The sequence below is a fragment of the Atractosteus spatula genome, chromosome 4, assembly GCF_055471065.1.
Source record: "Atractosteus spatula isolate fAtrSpa1 chromosome 4, fAtrSpa1.hap1, whole genome shotgun sequence".
NCBI classification, from domain to species: Eukaryota; Metazoa; Chordata; class Actinopteri; order Semionotiformes; family Lepisosteidae; genus Atractosteus; species Atractosteus spatula.
The window spans coordinates 2,860,030-2,879,782 of record NC_142709.1 but is presented as its reverse complement, the minus strand read 5'-3'; the positions used below and the strand labels follow the sequence as shown (position 1 = coordinate 2,879,782).

Here is a 19,753-nt window from a genome sequence, read left to right as displayed (position 1 = left end):
CTGGAGCCGCCGGTATGATTCAGATCCCGGAGAGCTTTGGGGAGCGCGGATCTGGCGGGTTACGGACTTCCAGGACAACCGAACCGGACTCGACACCGGGACCAGAACCGCGCCTGCCGGGCAGGGGGTCAGATCAAACCCCAGAGTGCTCGATCGAACAGGGGGGTCGTGGTTGACACTCCGCGAAGACATTCAAAACACGTAAAAGTGTCGTCGCAGATTCCGGAAACAAAATAATAAAAACCGAGACCTAAAATACCTATAAATCAACGCCCCTCAAATTTCTGTTGAGTGCATTCTGTGCACCGTGATTGTGCAGTTTTAATACGCGCTGACTCTCATGCCTGTTCGGTGTGCATGCTCCCACAGCTCGCTCCCGCGCCTGGTTGCTGCACACGCCGCTGTTCGACACGTGATCCTGTTGTTCTCCGTGTGTACAGTCTGTCACCTCCCCACGCGTGTCTCACACACCCAGACTGCACAGGTCTCAGGCCAGCCCTCTCCCTGCGGAGAATGCTGATGCCTCCCGTCCCCGCACACTTCATTTGTAAAGCATCCCGTTCCACTCGTGTCGTTTAAAATGTCTCATTCCCTACTGACCCAATATTCTGGGTGTTTATTCGCTTCACAATGGATTGCACTAATTATATATATATACACGCGTGTGTGTGTGCGCGTTTTGCGCCGGAACGCAAACCAAAGGCTGGTTTCTTCCGGAATCCCCAGTCTCTCTCAGAACGAGCTTTGCGAATCCTCTGCGAAAACAAATTCAGCAAAACCTGCCCGATGCCAGCCGGGAGGGTTTGGAAACTTCAGCGATAACTTCCAGCGATCTGTGCTTTACTCGGGGTTTCACGAGAGCACCCCACGCGCCACCCCCACCCAGCCCCACGGGCGCAGCTCGCGCTACACTGCGACAGCGGGGTCCGCGAGCTGCCCTGCGATTGGTCGAGACGCCCGGCCGCCGCCGATTCCCGCCTACTTTCTCATCCCCTGTCTGATAGGCCACCCAGCGGCGTCATTCATCGCCATGCGCGCTACCATTGGTTAGCTGATGCCCATAATCCCCCGCCCCCCTTCAGCGCAGCCTTCCCGCCCCCTGAGGGCCAGAGGCTCGAGTTGGTCGGGGCTGGGGGCAGGCCTGGCGCTCGGCTGTGTCGCAGACGTGCGGCGGTCGCGCAAGTTCATTGAAAAAGAAGGGAAGAGCGAGAGCAAGGAGGACGAGAGGAAAAGAAACGGGGAGACGAAGAAGGCGGCGGGAGAGATGGCTGAGCACTCGGCGGGGGCCGAGCGGCCGGAGCCCGGCGACGGCGGGCAGGAGGAGGAGGAGGGGGACGTGTTCGAGGTGGAGCAGATCATCGACATGAGGACCTCCAAGGTGAGCCCGGAGCCCAGCCCGGAGCCCGGAGCCCAGCCTGGGAGCCCGCAGCCAGGCGGAGCTGGGGCTCCGAGGCCCGTACCGCAGTGGTCACTTCTCGGGCTCCGTCCTGCCCCGAGAGAGAGAGAGCCTTCGCCTCTCTGTTTATAGTTCTTTTTTTTTTATTCCCTCCTGTTGTCGTTGTGGTTGTTGTGGTTTTCCCGCTGTGCCTGCAGCCGTCCCCGGTGTTTAACGCGGGGCGGAGGAGAGCTCGGAGCGGCTGGGGGGACGCACACCTCGCTCCCGACGCCCCTGCAGGCTTGACCTGGTGTGTGTGTGTGTGTGCGCGTTAACCGGGATGTCACACGCTGTTCCTGCGGCGGCCCGGGTCAGGGCAGGCGACAGAGATGACTCCTCGGTCAGCCGTGCGGCTGTGAGGGCGAACCGCTGGGGGGGTGGGGGGGTATTTTTGCCCCGCGGTTTGGATTGCCGTCACATTTGGATTTGTGCTTCGTCGGTCTGTCGGTCCCTCCCGTGTCTTGACCGGTGTCCAGTGCTCGGCCCGGCCCGGCCTCTCAGTGCGGAGCGGGCGCCCACAGACACACACGGGCTGGTTCCGCAGCACCGCCGCTCATTTTCCCAAACACACAGTCCAGCCGGGCTGTAGTAAACGGTCCTGTTGCTCTACGCGACGTGTTTTGTACAGTATGTGTTTGTCACTTGGGGGGGGGGTTCAAATTCGTTTTAATGTCTTCGGCTCGGTAAGACCACTAATACTTATAGGGCGGCTTCCTGTTAAACTTGACACCCGGACAGAAGAGGGACATTCATCGGGTTTTAAAAGTCCCTGAACCCCGAAGAGTGAAAGATGGCGAGTTTATTTTTGAACCCCCCCCCCGACAGGAAGACCGGAGAGCTGGAGTCTCCTCACTCTTCAGAGTGGGTGCTGAAGGGTTGTGCCCATTCCTGGCCGCCTGCGTCAGCCTCCCCACGACCTGCTGCTTCAGCGACGCCTTTACCGTCCCTCTCAAGATGACCGAGTGTCTTACAGTGCCGCTGCTGCTGCTGCTGCTGCTGCTGCTGGGGCTACAGCTTTCCCATGGAATCCACCAAAGTCGGTTTCAATGCGTAAATAGTATTGCAAACCCAGGAGAACCCGCGGGGAGTGAGATTTCCTTTGGCGCAAGTTCGCTCACAACAAATCTTCGCCCGCCAGGTGTTGCGTCTCGAGGCTCTGCAGCCGGTGACAGGTCTGCCCTGTTCTGAGTCTCCAGCCCAGTACCCTTTCAGCTGGCACAGTGTGGGAGGCTGTTTTCGTCCCTCACATTGTAGCCTGGCATGTGTTTTCCCACGCTCTCCTCCGTGCACGGTATTTCCTTGTTTTTATTTCTACAGTGTGGTGTCCTTTACTACCGGGGCAACTGGAGTTTACGGCTCCGCTGAGCCCTGGTCACACCTAGATCATTGAGTGTGCTGGGAGACTGACGTGACTTGTGGGCGAACGAGTTGTTATCGTCGGCGTGGACGGAGAGGGCCGTGGCCACACCTGCTGTGCTCTGTGCCAGGGAGCCCAGGGGGCCCTTCTCTTTGTGTCTGGGCTCGGGCCCCTGGGAAGAAGTGTCGGGGTGTGCCTCCGAGTGCAGCAGCCATTGATCTGGAGGGGTTTCTGTTGCCAAGGCAGGCTGCGCCGACGCACTCGGCGTACGGCAGATGGCTGCGCAGGCCTTGGGGAGTCGGGGGGGGTTGTTTTGAAGCCAGGGTGGTGAGAAGAGACCCCCAGGACCGCAGGCGCTCGTGGAGCCGAGGGGTTAGCGAGGCCTGTGGCGGCGCTGGGCCTGAGCTACAGCCGGGGAGTCTGGCAGCCAGCCAGTCCTTGCCTCGCCCAGCCTTTCCGAGCTCGCCTGCCCCCGGCGCTTGCACCTCTGAGGTCCTGTCTGCCGAGTCCCAGAAGCCCTTATAATCCGCTGGGGCGGGGTGGGGTGGGGCGGGGGGGGTACTGATCTGAGGCTGCAGTGAGAGAACGGGGCTGTGTGTGGCAAGCACTCTGTGTGTAAAAAAAAAAAAAAAAAAGTGAACCCTACAGTTACGCTTCATGTTTTTAAAGAAACCTTCCCGAGGGCTGCTCAGATCTTTAGAGAGCCCGTGTAGTAGTGAGATCAGAGTACTGGAGGGCCCCAGCAGTTCTGATCTGCTCTCGTGCTCTCTTTCAGAGGGCGGCGACTGACCGCACTCCTCCATCTGCGTTGTTTTCCTTCGATGTGAATATAAATAGGAAGGATGAGCACAGAAGAAAACCTCCCAACAAGAGGGAGGCCCTTCAGCCCATTTTGCGGTCAAAAGCCAATTAATCAGAAGGTCCTGTCCATACCTTTCTTGAAAGAAGCCAGGGTATCAGCCAGCTGTGTTGCTGAAGCAATCTTATTCGGCATCCCACACTTCCGTTTCGTAAAGATGTCTCCTTGCTTCTCCACACACGTCCTTCCGCAGTGTTTCCGCGTGCGTACTCTCTTGCTGATGTGGTCGCATTCGTGCGATATAACCTTGGTTTGATCTGTTGTCATGAAGGTTCTCCGGGGCCCTTATGTGGTGTTGGCGAGTGTCATGTGGAAGGAAGCCGGTGTTGAGCGGCCCGGGTCCCCAGGGTGGGGTGCGGGGCGAGGGCTTCATTCGGCTGACCCGCCTCTGTTCCCGTGTGGCAGGGGGAGGTCCTGTACCGAGTGCGCTGGAAGGGCTACTCCTCCGGCGATGACACCTGGGAGCCCGAGTCTCACCTGGAGGACTGCGACGAGGTGCTGCAGACCTTCAAGAGGAAGCTGGGTGAAAATAAAGCAAAGAAGGACAGTATGGTAAGGAAGAGTTTCTTTTTTTTTTTCTCCTCAATGCACGTAGGGTCTTTATGAAAGTGACATAATTATCAAGGCTACTTGACGTTTTCCCAATTGGTAAACAACAAAATCACACCTCCTTTTTGTGCAGCTGTCTCAGATTGGGACAAATGATGGGATTTAAATGGCAATATTTACAAGAAGGCTATAGCCAGTTATACACTGGTGATCTTATTCATTTTTGGCTGCAAGCTTAATGGCAGCTGCACCTGACCTCTGTATAGCCATACAAGAGAGTGTGTGGAGCAATTTCAAGCTAATTCCCAGATTGCTCACAGGCCTAAGAAGTGCTTCAGAAGGTGAGTTATGCTCTGCAATAATGAAGTCAACGTTACTTATTCAGACCTCAAACCAACGTTTGGCTTTGGGTGGAAAATCACAATGGGCACCGTCTTAGCCTTTTTGATCCTGTTGGGTATGATGTCAGCCATGCTCATTCTGACAGCTCACGGTTTAAATCTCAGAAACAAAAGTTAAGTCAAGCAAGTTACTGTGCCTGTGACTAACGTTTTCTCTCTTTTTTTCATGTCGCACTTCGGTGAATTTTCTCCCCCTTCTGTAGGAATTAGAATCCAGGGATGGAGCGCAGGTTGGTGTGGTTTGTGCTGCAGATCTGGTTATTTAAACTCCGCAGCGGAGAGCAGCATGGAGGCACTTGTCATGTTAACCCAGAAAGATCAGGGGGTCTTGTGCATCAGGGCCCATGAGCCTGTGCATAGTGGAAAGGCACCAGTGACTGTGGACTGCTGGTCTAAAGCAGAACACTGTAACCTGAGCAGCTCGGGAGGGGTGGTAGGTCAGCCGCGCCCCAAAGCTTACATGCTGTTATCTTGCAGAGATAGTGAGGTTCTCTGCTGCCAGCTCCTGCTCTGGAAGCCTGGGTTCTGTCTCACTGAAAGCTGAAGCGCCAATCGAGAAGCGGCACCGTTCTAATCCTTCTCACATCTTGGAAAATGCAGGTGGAGGGTGCACAGGTGGAGAGAACGCAGGCAGTAAGCTGTAGTACAGTGCAGGAATGGGCACCCGAGGTCAGTATTGGAGCTGATGAGGAGCAGGTGGCAGTGGCAGCCAGTGGGGCTCAGACGGACACGTCGCAGGAGGTAAGGGAAGCCCCGGGAGCACAGGAGGAGCCGGTACTTGTTCTAGAGGGGTAGAAGGAGGTGCGCTAATGTGGGCGTGTGGTCCCCGGCCGTAGTGCCCTCAGGACCTCAGAGGCGTTGAAATGGAAAAAGGGCAGATGTGTAGAAAGTCTAACCTTTCTCTGCATACCTTTTTCCTGGACACTCGTACCCGTGGACAGAATGAAATGCCTGGGAGGGGGTGTAAGACGCACCATGTGTGGCTGGAATCCTACCCAGTGCCTTTTGTCCCTTGCCGGGTTTAGCATTCTTCTCCTGGTACTCTGCATGAGTTTCAGACCAGCTCCGGTCTGGGCCGATCCTGTTCGTTTTTTTTTCTGTAATTTTGAGAATCGCCATTTTTTTTGTTTTTGTTTTGTTTTGTTTTTTTGTTTTTTACACCTGGATTTAAGGTAGCCTACGGTGTACCGTTTCCCTGTTAGGCCCCGACCCCTGTGATGGGCCGCGGGTGAGGATGAGAGCGTAGGCAGACTCTCGGACCGCTTGCCCCTTAGCCCCGTCGCAGGAAGCACAGCCCCTTGCCACAGCTCGGCTCCAGCTGGAGCGCGGCACCACGTGCCTGCCAGAGCCCCGAGGGCCCTGGAGACTGGCCCCCCCCTGTCAGCGCTCAGAGACGTGACCCAGGCGCCAACCACGTGCCTCTGCCAGCTCAGTCACCTGGGAGCCCTCTGCAGTGGATTTGTTTTTTATCTTGTTGCTGTCCCTAATGGAAATGGCTAACTGCTTGCTACAAAAAGTACCTTCAGTACCTGTTAAAATGACATAATGTACTCCTAAAGAAATGAGATTAGAACGTTACACCGAAAGCGAAATGACAAATTCGAGCTGTCACAACAGATGAGAAGGTCAAAATGGTGCAGGAATTGAATGGTAGTGCTTTCGAGTACAAATGGGCACTGATATATTATAAATATGGCAAAGTACATGAAGTGATGAACTTGGTTGCATTCAATTATTACTGGTACAGTCCTTGGTGACTTCTACAGCTCCAGGTGCTTCTCAGATTGGACCCTGGCTGCACAGTGGACAGATTTCTGTTCACATTGTTGCTGACTGTAGTTGGAATAGAATGGTAGATGTGTGCCTCCAAGTGGAGTCTGTTTGTAATTGTTTTTTTTTCTACTGTGTCTGTTAGGGCTCCAAGCTTAACTGTGGTCCCACTTTCTGATGCAAATGCAAGGCAGAAGTTTGTCCAAGCTAGTTTTTTGTTCATCAAAGGAAAACATTTCAGAGAAAATGGCAAAGAATGCTGATGCCTGGCATTGTATTTGTCTTCCTAAATTGCAGGTTTTTCAGCTAGCCACCTCTTGCTTCCTGCTGATTGCCTTTGCTGACCTACAAATAAGGGCCATTCAATCCATAGATTTTCTCATAGAATTCGTGATGAAGTGTTAGACCTGTCACTGTTAGTTCTGCAGCCAGATTCGATTTTAGTTAGACTTTTGCAAACAGCTGTTTCTCCTAAACATTTAGAGACGCTTATGATTTATCCTGGATAGTTTGTTGACAACTGCATCCAATGTCTTAAACAGGGTCTAAAAAACACTGGTATATCATGTACTAAATTATTAATATTAAAACATATACGTGCCCAAAGGACTTTATGGACATTGCTGATGATTTACTATATTGCCTGCCTGGTACGATAGCAAGTATTTCTGCTGTCATTTATGAAGTAGGTTATTAAACACTTTATCTGCAGGTCCCCTCTTGATAGTTTAGTCTTTTCCTGTTCCTGTTGGTTTATTACAGTTTCTTTTTTAAAAGTGTCCTGACCTTACTGCTAACCAGAATGAACTCTTCTATCCCTTTCCACTGGTTTCCTGCAGTTAGTATCAGTTTTTTTTGTCTGTTCATTAGTATCTGTATATTCACTTTGTCCCATTTATGCATCATGGCTGACATACCTAAGACAGAGGAGTGATTTCCCACTAAATGGCTTTATATTTTGTTTAAATATTTAGTTGCTTCATTCATTTGAAAATTAAATGAAAAGAACATTTTATTTGAAGGAATGAGTTTTATTTAACCATTTACTGCTATTATTGATTGTCCTCAGTGTTTAGTATGAAATTAGCAGTTGACACTGGATCTAAGGTTTTGCACTTGATAAGTTTTCAGTGAAAGGCCTTCCTTCCCAAATGGGAAAGAAAAAAAAATCCCAGGCCTGCATGAGTGTTCAAAGACGCTTGTGTTCATAAACAGTATTTTCGCTGTAGTTTCTGGAACACGGTGAATAAGACATTACTCATTCTGCAGGGTTGGCCTTTGGGAGATTCATGCTAAACATGGGTGGGGAAAGAGCTGGAGGAACTACAACAGATTCATGACGCCTTTATCGTCTTTTCCTTTATTTAGAAGCTACCCATGAAGAGCGACCTGTTTGATGCGGACTCGGAGAGCGAGGGAGACAGGAAAGAATCCCCCTCAAGGAAGGTAAAGAAGAAAAAGAAGGTGAAGGAAGGATACAGTGCCGCAGACGGTCAGAGGAAAGACAAGAAGGAGAAGAAGAACAGGTCCGATCAAGCGGCCGGGCCCGAGAGTAAGGACTCTGAGGAGGGAGACAGCGAATCGGCAGCCTCCGTGGCCGATGCTGGAAAGCCGTCAAAGGCCAAGAAGAGAGCTGTGGAGCCGGCGGAGGAGCTGAAGGCCAATAAGAGGCAGAAGAAAGAAGAATCCAAAGGTCTTGCAAAACACAGGAAGGATCCTGGCAAGAGCAAGAAGAAGCATAAGGGCTCCAAGGAGCACAGAAGTGACGCGGAGAAGCAGCTGGACTCTGCGGAGGACTCCCCTCGGGAAGACGCTGCCGAGCCCCAGGCTGAGCCGATGAGCGTACCGACTGAGGGAAGTGGCGCAGAAAGCCTTGCACCCAGCTCCTCGGAGAAGACTTCTCTCCCGACGCAAGGGGGCCCGGACCCCTGCTCCGAGCAGGGACCCCCAGAGCAGAAAGCCGCCTGCAAGAAAACCAAGGCGCCGCAGCTGGGGGAGACTAAAGTGAAAGCCCTGCTAGTGAAGGAGCCCGCTCAGGAGAAGAGGAGTGGGAGGCCGGAGGGCCAGCTACAGAGGAAGGAGAGTACCCACGCCAAGCTCAAGAATCTGCTTCTGGCCAACAGGCCACCGGACTCGACGGCCAAGGTTCACAAAGCCCCGAAGAGCGCGACGGAGGATGAGCCGGGGTTCCTCTCCTCGGACTCCAACGAGGGGGGCAGCTCCGTGAAAAAGAAAGGCAAAGGCAAAGCCCGAGACGCCTCGCCCAGGGCCCCCAGCAGGGCCAAGCTGGACGAGGCCAAGCTGGATCCTCCCTCGGGCGCGGGGGCTGCAGGGAAGGGGAGAGACGCCGGCAAGCCCGCGAGGCCCGAGGAGCCGATGGAGTCCCCCAACCTGTTCGAGAAGTTTCTGTTGACGTGCGAGGCGAAGGACAGGATGCCCAGGAGGCCGAGTAGCCACACGCCCAGCTCCGCTGTGGAAGATAAAGCGGACCAAACGAAGATTTCCCCCAAGGTGTGCTGATCTTATCATGCCTTTGCGCGTCACCGGCTAGTTCTGTTCAGATGTTCGTACCTCGCGTTTAGTAAACCAAGGTTTTCTTAAGCTACCAAAGAAACAAAGTTCATATTTTTAAAGAAATGACCGATTTTAACTTTTTCTGACTCATTTTCTGCGTAAATTTACATTTCACTACGTTCCTGCAATGAGAACAAAGCGCTTGTTCCACACGTGGTTTGTGTTGCGTTGCTCTGCTCGAGTTGGGGTCGGAAGTGAAGTTAATTCATGTTGTGGTTCTTATAATGAAGAAACTGACTGGTCAAGTGATGACTGCTCTTGGTGGGGAGGGAAGGAGTTTTTGGTTGGAGGTGCTCGGTCACCCTTCCTTGCCAGAATAACGCATGTACTGTAAACCTGAGGAGGCGAAAGTGTAGGTCCCTTCCACACACCGTGAATGCGATTCTTGGGAGAGCACCGTGGGACTGGGCTCCAGTCAGTCCTTTAGAACCTGTGGGACAGCTAAACCAGATGCTTGCAGAGGCCCAGTAAGTCATCTGGTGGCCCCTCATGTATTGCTAGCAAGTACGTAAAACATCTTTCCCAAAGGGAGAATATGTATACAATCGTGTGTTTACTTTATTAAATGTTCCAAGATGGGGTGTAAACGTTATAATCTTCTGCTGAGGTACATCTAAGTAATGAGCTAGAATACACGATAGTGTAATATTTAGTTTCTGTAGATAAAAGCAAAACACGGAACAGTCTTTTACCTGTAAGCGATTGTTTTTTTTCCATGTAGCCCCCAGGTAAGCCAGAGAAGAAGATGAAGTCCGTGAAAGAAGTCCCTGTTCAGAGACCAGAGCCGGAGAAGGTGGAGAAGACCAGGAAAGAGTCCAAGACTGTAGAGTGTAAGCAAAGGTTATTTAAAATATTAAAGCACGGGTGATAATTTGGGCATGCTGGGATTTGCCCATTGTAGTCTTTTCGTTTGAGCATTTTTGTTTTCCCATTTTCTTTGTCCTGAATTCCCCCCTTAATTTGGATTAGCTGGACATGACTCGTCAGTTAAAGCGCAGGGCTAATGCTTATGATCAGCATGTCATGAAAGAGGTGTAATTGTTGTCCCTGCTGAACATTTGAAGTCCTTAAGCACAGTAATAAAACAGCATGATTCACTATTCGCTGTAGTAAGTTGTACCGCCGGACAGGGCGCGCTGCGGAAATCCAGGTTCAAAGGGGACTCTTGCAATGAGTGGTCCCAGTGCACACCACTGCTGGTGACCAGTGTGAGGCCTAGCCAACGGTCCGCTTGCTTGGCAACATCTTCCCAGGCGCTCCGGCGGTGCGGGACAGCTTCGACGTGGATCAGAGCCCCTCGGACGAGGCGGAGGAGCGGCCTGAGCGGGCGGACGAGCCTCCGGAGCCGCGGGACCGCTGGGAGAGGAGGCCGGAGGTGGCGTCCCCGGAGCCGGGGGACGAGGCAGTGGGCAGGTGGAGCTCCGGCGTCCAGAGGGAGCGCAGGAGGAGACGGGAGGACAGCGAGCCTCGGCTCTACATCGCCTGCGACGAGAGCCACGACGCGCCGGACCCCCTCGGTCACGCGGACAAGGGCCCAGGTAGCGCTGCCGACGCCCTGCCCACTGACCGCTGACCACACTGAGCTGCAAAGCGTCGCGAGTGCCCGTCTGGGGTATTTCTGTGGCCCAGTGTTGTCAGGCTCCTCGAGTGACTCTGGAAGATCTGTCTTTTTACATGGTGCAGTCATGTGATGATCACACCAGGGGACACCGATTGACACGGGGTTTGCAAAATTTTCCGATTTTGTTACAGACAGAGGTCAGCCTGTTCTAAATCTGGGTATGGACCTTAAACTTGACTGGATGACTGTGGAAGACTTCCAGAAACATCTGAATGGGCAAGATGACATTCTCTCAGCTGCGACTATATCATCCAGTGAGTGACGGTGACGGTTTAAGGATATCGCATGTCCTGCTTGGAAGAAAAAGCATCTGCTTTGCTGTTAACTTTTTATAGATGGATACTGATTTATTTTCTCTTCCGCTCTTTAAGGCGAACTTCGGGAATCCGTGAAAAGTGGAGATTACTTGACCGTGAAACTTGCCCTGAATTCTAAAGAGGATTATAATTTGGATCAGGAGGTACTTGTCTAATTTAAAGGGGGGGGGAGTTAGCAATGATGTGCATACACAAGTTTGTGTGGTTGAGTTCACTGAAATGAGTCGTCTTGTTGTCTAAAGTTTAAAATGGGAGTGGGGGGGGGAGGGGAGCTTGATTTTATTGCAAGTTAACTCTCCCACGTTGTTAACAGTAGCAAAGTCCAGGCACTTCAGAAGTCTGCGGACATCAAGACTTTGATACATGAGCACTCTGGTTGTTGGCGTGCGCTCCTAGCCTTGCTTCAATGTGAAACCCTGCCGAGCTCACGGTGTGCCGCGCGGCGCGGCGCTGTGCTCCCCAGGACTCCAGCGGCATGTCCCTGGCGATGCTGGCTGCTGCGGGGGGACAGGACGACATCCTGCGGCTGCTCATCACGAAGGGCGTGAAGCTGAACGCCCGGCAGAAGGCCGGCACCACTGCGCTCATGCACGCGGCCGAGAAGGTATGCCGTCTTACTTCCGACCCCGTCCAGGTTCCTCGCACACGGGGAGAGGAGACGGCTTCTCTGGCACCAGCTCAGGCATCTGGTGGGCACTGTGAGACGACTGCCCACTCGTGCCTTGAGAGCTGGGGGGTCGCCGTGTAGGATGCTGAGATAACGATATTCATGTGGCTCTTCCGTGAGTCTTGTGACATGTGCATGACCTTCCAATTTCATGCACTGTAAAACATCTGAACTTCTATCCCGTGCAGCTGTGATTCAGTCATTTGATCGGTCTTGCTAATGTTTTACTGAACATTGAGTTACACGCGTAGCATGTCTGTAGGCGTGTATACAAAGCTATTCTAAATAGTATTTGCTTTTTTTCCCCAGTATTAAACTATTTTTAACATGTAAGAATACATTTTTCTGAAATGAATGACTTAGATATGCTCGGGAAGGTATATTGTACCTGGATGTGATAATCCATTCTGTACTTTTCATTTCCTCTTGATTTTTTTAAATCAGAATTTTTTGCCGACGGTGGCGATTCTTCTGGAGGCTGGGGCCTACGTCAATGCACAGCAGTCCAACGGGGAGACCGCTCTCATGAAGGTGAACTGCAGGGGTTGTCTCGCTTCTTTTAGAAGTCAGTTCTTGCAAAACAAGTGTTCTACATGTTATTTGACTTGCCAGTTGTGTGATGTACTAAACCTGCAATGAAATTCTAATCCCGAATGCAGTCATTAGGGACTGCCCTTCCTGAAGAACGCACATGTGTAACAGCTTGTTTGTAAAGGAACAAGCTAAGGTTTGTTCCCCGCTGAAAAGAGAAGAAAGAAAACAACGTTTCGGCTGTGGAGCCTTCTCCCATAGCTGGTTTGTTGTGAACTTGTTGGTAAATAAAGGTGCACCACCAATTGGTAGCATTATCAGAATGGCTATTGATATTGTAAAATTGCGCACTTGGCAGCTCGTAGGGAATCCGTTAGGTGTAATGTATACCAGCATTTGTTTAAATATCCTACTACACCATGGTTTTTTTAATTCTTTTTGATTATGTAGAGAGAGATGAGATTTTGTTAGTGGTTTCCTGGTTTAACCTGATGTGGGTATTTTTGTAAATTGGCGAACGCATCACACCTCGTTATTGTAATTACTGTTGTTTTCTATAGAGCAGCCCTGGGTACAATTAATTTTAATTTTTGAAGCCTGTCTTTACTTTTAAGTATAGCCCTTCAGCTTTTCAGATTGCATTGAGATCTACAAAATGAACATGAATTCATAAATAGGAATCTGTTGTAGTATAAAAACAGCAGGAATTGATTTTCATAGGTTCCTGAAAGTTTAAATGAATGTGAATATGTAATCATAAGGTACTGGTATTAGCCAGCAAAACTTTAGCTGGTAAACTTTCTAAAGCTTGTGAAAGGTACTTAATTTTCCTGGTAAACTGGAACTGCTGTACACTACTGGATATTTCTGTGTGCGGCTAGACTCCAGCTTAATCGCAACGTTATATCCCGGAATCATTTTTTTTTCAGGCATGCAGGAAAGGGAATGCTGAGATTGTGCGGCTCCTTCTGGAGTATGGGGCCGACTGCAACATCCTGTCCAAACACCAGAACAGCGCGCTGCATTTTGCCAAGCTCAGCAATAACGTCCTGGTGTACGACTTGATCAAGTCACACATGGACACGTGAGTGCTTCCTGTCCTGTCTCTCTCACCGGCGCGTGTGGTGCTTTTGTCATCGCCTCGGTGGAACTTGGGGTGCACTCTGTATCAAGCCTATGGCATAGCAAGGCAGAACTTGGTCCTAGAAAAGGATGTTGGGGGGGGGGGGGGAGGGGATGATGGTAGTGGAGAAAAACAGTTGTTTATGGTGGATTCTCAAATTTAAGATAATCATGTGGCATTAGAAGTAGTTTACAATGGCAAATGAATTAAAATACATGAGAACATGGACATTTTAAGATGTCTTAAGTTTCTATTTTGTTGGTAAGCTTAGAAAACCTGTTGCCTCTCCTTGGAAAAACTGCCCAGCTAATGCAGCTCTTCTGGCCGTTAGCTCGTGTTGCAATGTCCGGCAGAAAATGTCACAAAGTACTTATTGAGTGCGCTACTCGTGTCGAACGCTCAGGCCTTCTAACAATCGTGTACACAAAAGGCAAGCACATCTAGCATGCTTGGGGTAAGAGAGCTGTGCTGTGTGTGCCTAGGCTGTCGAGTGTGGCGGAGGACACGATCCGGGATTACTTCGAGACCCGCCTGGCTCTGCTGGAACCCGTGTTCCCATTAGCCTGCCACAGACTCTGTGAGGGGCCGGACTTTTCCCTGGAGTTCAACTACAAATCCCACAGTCCAACTGAAGGTACGGAGAAAAAGCTTTCAATATATGTGCGTAATGCTGTTTTGGTGAAATTAATCGCATCTAAATAACTAGGTGATGAAATATAAGACTTATATTGGGGATTTAAAAAAAAAAAACTTGTTTCCTGCTAGACGTGCAGTTTTGTCTCGGTGTCTTGAAGCGCTGCTCCATGCCTGGCGGCAGGGGCTGTCCTCCGCTTGCGTCTCTGCAGGTTCTCACCTTGGCGTGACTCGGGGACCCGTGGCGCGGTGGTGGTGTTGTGGGTAGTGCTGCGGCATCATCGCCCTTGGCTCTTGATTCTGGACCTCTTGCATGGAGTTTGTGTGGAATTTTTTACTCCTCCAGTGTCCACCCACCTTCCAGAGGCATGCCGGCTGGGCAGCTTGGCATCTTGTGTATGTGTGTGTCTCTGTGTGTGTGACTGTGTGTGTCCCAGCCAGGGCACACTTCCGCTTTATCCTTTTGGAATAGTCTTCGGGATGCTGCGACCTTTACTGGGAATAAGCAGCCTTCTGGTGATGGACTCCGAGAGGTCGAAGATCTCGGAAAAGTCCGAGACCATAGAATTGTCTGGGGAAGCGCTCAAGCCTGAAGTGTTGCCTTCTTTTTTCCTTTTCAGGGTCTGGGATTCTCCTGTTCATATTCCACGCAAATTTCTTTGGTGGCAATGAGATCACAGCGAGGCTGTGTGGGCCCTGTAGTGTACAAGCAGTGGTTCTCAATGATAAGTTCCAGCTGCCTGTATTTCTGGTAAGCATAGCTTTCTCCTCATTTACACAGGACCATGATAGAAAATTGAAGTGGTTGCAAGCTCTTGTAATGCAATCCTCAACAGGTCAGGTGTGGCCTTGCTGTCAAGGTTGTAGTGCTTCCAGTTTTCTTGTGTAAAATGAGTCTTGACATATGTCACTTGTGCATAACGTTTGTAATTTAATTGCTGTCTTACCTCCCATAGTGAGCAACTGGCTTATGGTGCACACTTTTCTGCGGTTGTGCAATTGATTATAAAAAAAAAATCCTTCATTTGTTCTGAAATGTGGAAGGACTAATGTGGTAAAGGAGTTAAGATCCCAGGCTAGAAGGTCCATTCTTTTGCAGTTCACATTCATTTTCTGTATATCCTGCTAAGGTTTGTGACGAATGGACCTTCTTGGATATAATTGATTAGGATCGCTTTGTCCATGCAGCTTCTGAAACGGAGGAGCTGAATTTATTTTCAGGAGCGGGTGAAATTGGACGAGAATGTCCTTTCCAGACAAAAGAGCACTGGGACCTCTGCAACCTTGCTCTCATCACATTTGGAAAGTCTTATTGGAATGGATGGTTTGCTTAAAAATGTGCAGTATTGCGATGGAGACCTACCCCTGACTTTAGTATTCTGGAGATTCTTTTGGGGGGGGGGGGGGGGGGTGTTTTCAGTGAAATCTTAAACCCGGAATGACTGATCAGCTAAAATGCAAATCTAGGTGAAAGAATGATAACGCTTTTTTTTTCCTCCATCTGTCTTCTAGGACAGCCATTTCATTTACTCCTTCAGCCCTGTGCAAGGAATGAATAAACTCTTTATAAGGCTGTGTGAAGCTCCAACAGCAAAAGTAAGAGTTAGGCTTTGTTTTAAGATGGGAATGTTTCATGTTGCAGTGATTTAAGTGCTGCATATAGGAATTTAGTCTCCTGATTGAGGACGGCATTATTTTTTTCTATTTCAGGTTAAGCTTTTAATTAGCGCATATAGAGTGCAGCTGCAGTAAGGAAGAGAAAGCTCCATGTTTGCTCTATGGAAGAACCGGACCTCCACCGGCTGCTGACTGCTAAGAGAGGGGGGGACATTTCCACACCCCGGGTGTCTGAAGGCTCAGAGCCAGCGGTTTGCTTCTCCGAAGACGAGATAAAGTAACAGGAAATGCATGGGGAGGGTTAATTTAATTTCAGAGGCCAGTAGAGCGTTCTTCCCGAATGTTAGCAGCTTTCAGGAGACGGGCTGTAATCTGGTGATGTGGGTCCAGCGCTGATGCCAGCTCTGTACATAGGTTTGGTCTAAGGGGTCTGGAGTGTCTCGAGTGGCTCTGGGAGCTTGTTGGGAGTGGGTCAGCAGCGGGGGCTCGTGCGCCGGCGTGGGTGAGGGTGAGGGCGGGGGGGTGTTCTGCACCGACAGCCCGCGAGGGGCTTCCGATCCCTGGATCATTCGTTTCTGGACCAAGCTGTTAATCTGCCCCACGCCATTTTACAACAAATATTTTCTCTGCAGAGAGACCTTCTGAGAGTTTTGCCTTTTATGGATGTTTTTTTTTTTTGTTCCTCATTCAGCAAGTGCATTGATAGAGGCGGGGGGGGTGGGCGGGCCCCCTCAGGTCTGTGGAGAGCTGCCTCAAGGGCCAAAGCTCGCTCTCAAGACAGGGGGATTGGCGAGGAGGCACGTCCTTCATATGACCATTTCTTTGGCGCGAAATGTTTTACAAGAGCAGCATGACCAAGCAAGATTTAATCCTGTGTCCGGGGGTCTGTGTAAGGTGACCTGAAGGTCCCAGTTTGTTCAGGAGCTCGTTGGGTTAAAGAGTAACGATTCTCCAGGCAGCAGTGAGGCAGCAGTGAGCGATTGACCTGTTGGTTAAAATGCAATATGAAGCTGGCGTCTTCTGTTACGATTACAGTTTAATTGAACAGGTGTTGTTACAGCTGCAGCCTATCTTTATGGCTGTTATTCACAAAACCTTAGACCTTAAGAGTCCAAGTTGTAGCTTCCTGGGGGATTAGTTGAAATCTTTCAGTAAATTGCTATAATATTTATTCCCCATGTTTCTATGGATGGAAGTGTTTTCCTAATTTTACATTTGAGGTTGTCATCTAAATGTGGGGGAAGTATGCTTCCCCGAGAGCTTTTTTGTTTAAATTACACTGTGAGCAGGATTGATCATTTATCACCAAATTACCATTAAAATCTCTGCAGAAGCTGTGTCCTACAAACTTCAGTGTCATTTTTATGCAGTACCCAGGTCTAAAGATCTGTTGCACATTTATCTGTAATACTTTGTTTGCAGAACAAAAACTTGTAAACGTGCGATTCAGCCCGTCTGGCGGGCGATTGATCCAAAGCTCTAACCCTGCCTTCTCGTCAGACGGCTGCAAGAGCAGGGCATGCTGGGGGCTTGTTCCCGGCTCCGTGACCATTTGTGTGACAGTTGAGAGCAGTGGGGGATTCGCGTTTCTCTCTCTGAAGAGATCAAGGTACTTGCAAAGCAGGATCTTTGTTTTTGTGCTTTGTGCCCAACTGGGCTATACGTGTTCTAGTAAGAGGTAATTATGTGCATTTTTATTTGAACGGTTAAGTCTGGTCTTGCCTAACTTTGATAAAATCAGCACTAACTTTTTGCATCTGTCTGAATCGGATTTAAATTAAAGCAGCACTAGACCATTTTAAACTTGCATGTTTGTCTGTTGAATGCCCTCTGGACAATTGTACAACATCTTAAAAAAATCGTGTTCTTTTTAGATCTAAAGGTGGCATTTTCCCCAGACTTGGAAGCCGTTCTGTTTTAACATTTATTCCTAGATGTTCAGTAAGTCTTTTGTCCCTGAATACTATGTTGTAAAATGTCTGCATTGCAAACCCCCCTTTTGCAGCTATTTTAAAGCTTCTGGGTCTGACTTACAGACGTCATTGTGGCCCAGTTCGTACTCGATAGGAAAGCAAGCATTTCTGCATGGTCCAGTTCGAATACAGAATGTTTAGGTAGAGCATCCGTCCTGGAAAACGGAACATGATCATTAAACTAATGATTTATAAGTACTTTTCCTGGGCTTTATATTGTCAGGAGTATTTGACTTCTTATTTCTATCTGCGTATCATGGGTTATAGTTATGCTCCACGAAGCTTAATTTCATCTACTGCAAATTATGGCTTCAGTAGGAATGTTTTATTTCAGTAACTACCATTACCTGTTAGGGCTGTTATTGACTTTAATTTAGTGAACTCTAAGCACATTTTCAGGTTACTGCTTTGTTTTGACTCCTAAAATTTAAAGAATATACACGAGTTTCATTAAATTTAAAGTTTGATTACTTTTTCCCCCCCACTGTTCCTGTACATCTCCTTTGTGAGGCGATGCTGTGTGTCCACATGGACACTGGTTGTGTAAGCCACAGTAAGCCAAGTGCCTTCTTGATCAGGGGAGTGAAGAAAGGACAGCATGGTAATATCCGTCTAATGAATTTAGCTGTAAGCACTGTGCAGCAGAGACTAATGATTCTGGGGTTATGAGCTTTGGCAGCAGAAAACTGCAGGTCATCCCAAACATGTAAAATCAAACCAAACTTTGGGGGGGGGAACTTCTCAAATCGCACTACACATTTTAAGTAGTGTAAATGTTTACCCGTATGAATACATTTCAATAAATCTTTCAAAGATCCAATATTTAACAATCTTCTTTCGAAGAATTCAAGAGACCTGCTGCTGTCCTTGAATTGTCACTGCTTTATATGAGTGATTTCCACCTCTGGTGCTTGTTGAAACATCTTCATCCCTTCAGGCTGTTTTTTTTTTTGTTACAAACCAGTTTGTACTTCTGCCTTTTCACTGTGACCTGGGTACAGTCAATCTTTTTCTTTTGGAATTGTAAATGTTTGAAGTGGCTCATGTTTCCTTCTAAGTTGCAATGGCTGTCCACTTCATTTTTGCATATATAAAAATGTATTTAAGCTATTACCAACCTTACAAAATGCTGGTTTATGTTTTTGCATTAAAAATAATGCATCTTTATAAAAATATGGCCTGTTGTGTTTTTGAACAGCTGAGACATCTGCAGTATTAAGATGAGCTGAAGCCCTATGTCCCTTTTCTGTTCTGTTATTTGCTTCAGTACAATTATGATAAAGGACAGGTGGCCTTCTCCAGCCATTTACACTTGGCATTTATCCATTTTTATGGCAAAAACCATCTTCCCGAGAGTGTTTGTTTGCCAATGACAACAGACCAAGCACTGACTTGACTCCCCCAAATGCATGTAAAAAATGGACAGCATGCTGAATTGTTTTTAACACGTTTTAAGCAAATCTGTTATAAATTCTAAAATTGGCTTTTATTCTTCAGAATGTTTGGTCTGCCACTCTAGAAGTGGTTTTCAGGCTACTGGAATCTGCAATTGGATGTTTAAACATGATTAAATATGGGCCTCATTTCCTATTGTGTATACCTTAAGAGACAGTCTATTCATAAGAGAGAGTACCCCAATGCAGATAATGTGCAATAAAATGAGAATATTCTTTAGTTGTATGCATGTTAATCTCCTTTAGTGTGTGCAAGGAGAAGACCTTTCCAATGGACAAGTGCACCTTATTCACAGATTCTCATAACACCTAGACAACTCAGATTAAGGATGATGAGAATTTATAGGCAAGTAGAGCCAGCAATCACATATCCTCCCCCTGCATTAAAAAGTTGGGACCCAAGGAGGGCTGAGGCAGGAGTTAAAAAAATACTCGGGTGGAACTGCTGCTGCCTGGCCTGTGGATGTTGCTCACAATAGTCACAGCACTGTTTTGTACTCCATCTGTAACTGGTAGATGATGCCCAACTATGCCACCAACTAGGGTTTAGGCTTCCAAATACTCTGGGGCATTAGTTGATCCTGGGTTCTGGATACAGCTTTGTACAGCAGGGCTTTCTACCACAGAGGCCTCCCTGGATTCAGCTATTCCATCTCATAAAAGTTATATGTGTGGCTTCAAGATGCTTCCAAGTGTGGCTGTTGAAGGATTTTCATTAAAAACGGTTTTGAACCCCTTATGAATGCATGCAATCAGAGGACAGAAGTAGGGATCTGGACTCCTGTGGGAAAGGGTACAGATTCAGATGCCAGGTTAGGGAGAGAGCATATTACCTAGATGGCTCTAGCAAACCCAGCTATATAAACAGGTAC

At 48.9% G+C, this 19,753-nt stretch overlaps 1 protein-coding gene across 3 annotated transcripts; it reads left to right on the top strand.

Moving 5' to 3' along the window:
• Positions 1–1,079: 1,079 nt before the first annotated feature.
• mphosph8 (M-phase phosphoprotein 8) lies at positions 1,080–18,600 on the top strand. Of its 3 annotated transcripts, none has more exons than XM_088914488.1 (15): positions 1,126–1,378; positions 4,057–4,203; positions 5,202–5,342; positions 7,740–8,882; positions 9,667–9,775; positions 10,199–10,483; positions 10,698–10,820; positions 10,938–11,026; positions 11,347–11,487; positions 11,995–12,081; positions 13,011–13,165; positions 13,687–13,838; positions 14,458–14,588; positions 15,350–15,433; positions 15,548–18,600. In XM_088914488.1, the coding sequence occupies exons 1-15, from the start codon at positions 1,265–1,267 to the stop codon at positions 15,587–15,589; spliced, it is 2,943 nt and encodes a 980-aa protein (XP_088770614.1). In that variant the 5' UTR covers positions 1,126–1,264; the 3' UTR covers positions 15,590–18,600. The 3 variants fall into 3 exon arrangements, with proteins under 3 accessions (XP_088770613.1, XP_088770614.1, XP_088770612.1); XM_088914486.1 differs by lacking the exon at positions 5,202–5,342 and adding an exon at positions 4,805–4,831 and having other exon boundaries at positions 1,128–1,378; XM_088914487.1 differs by lacking the exon at positions 5,202–5,342 and having other exon boundaries at positions 1,080–1,378.
• Positions 18,601–19,753: the final 1,153 nt, after the last annotated feature.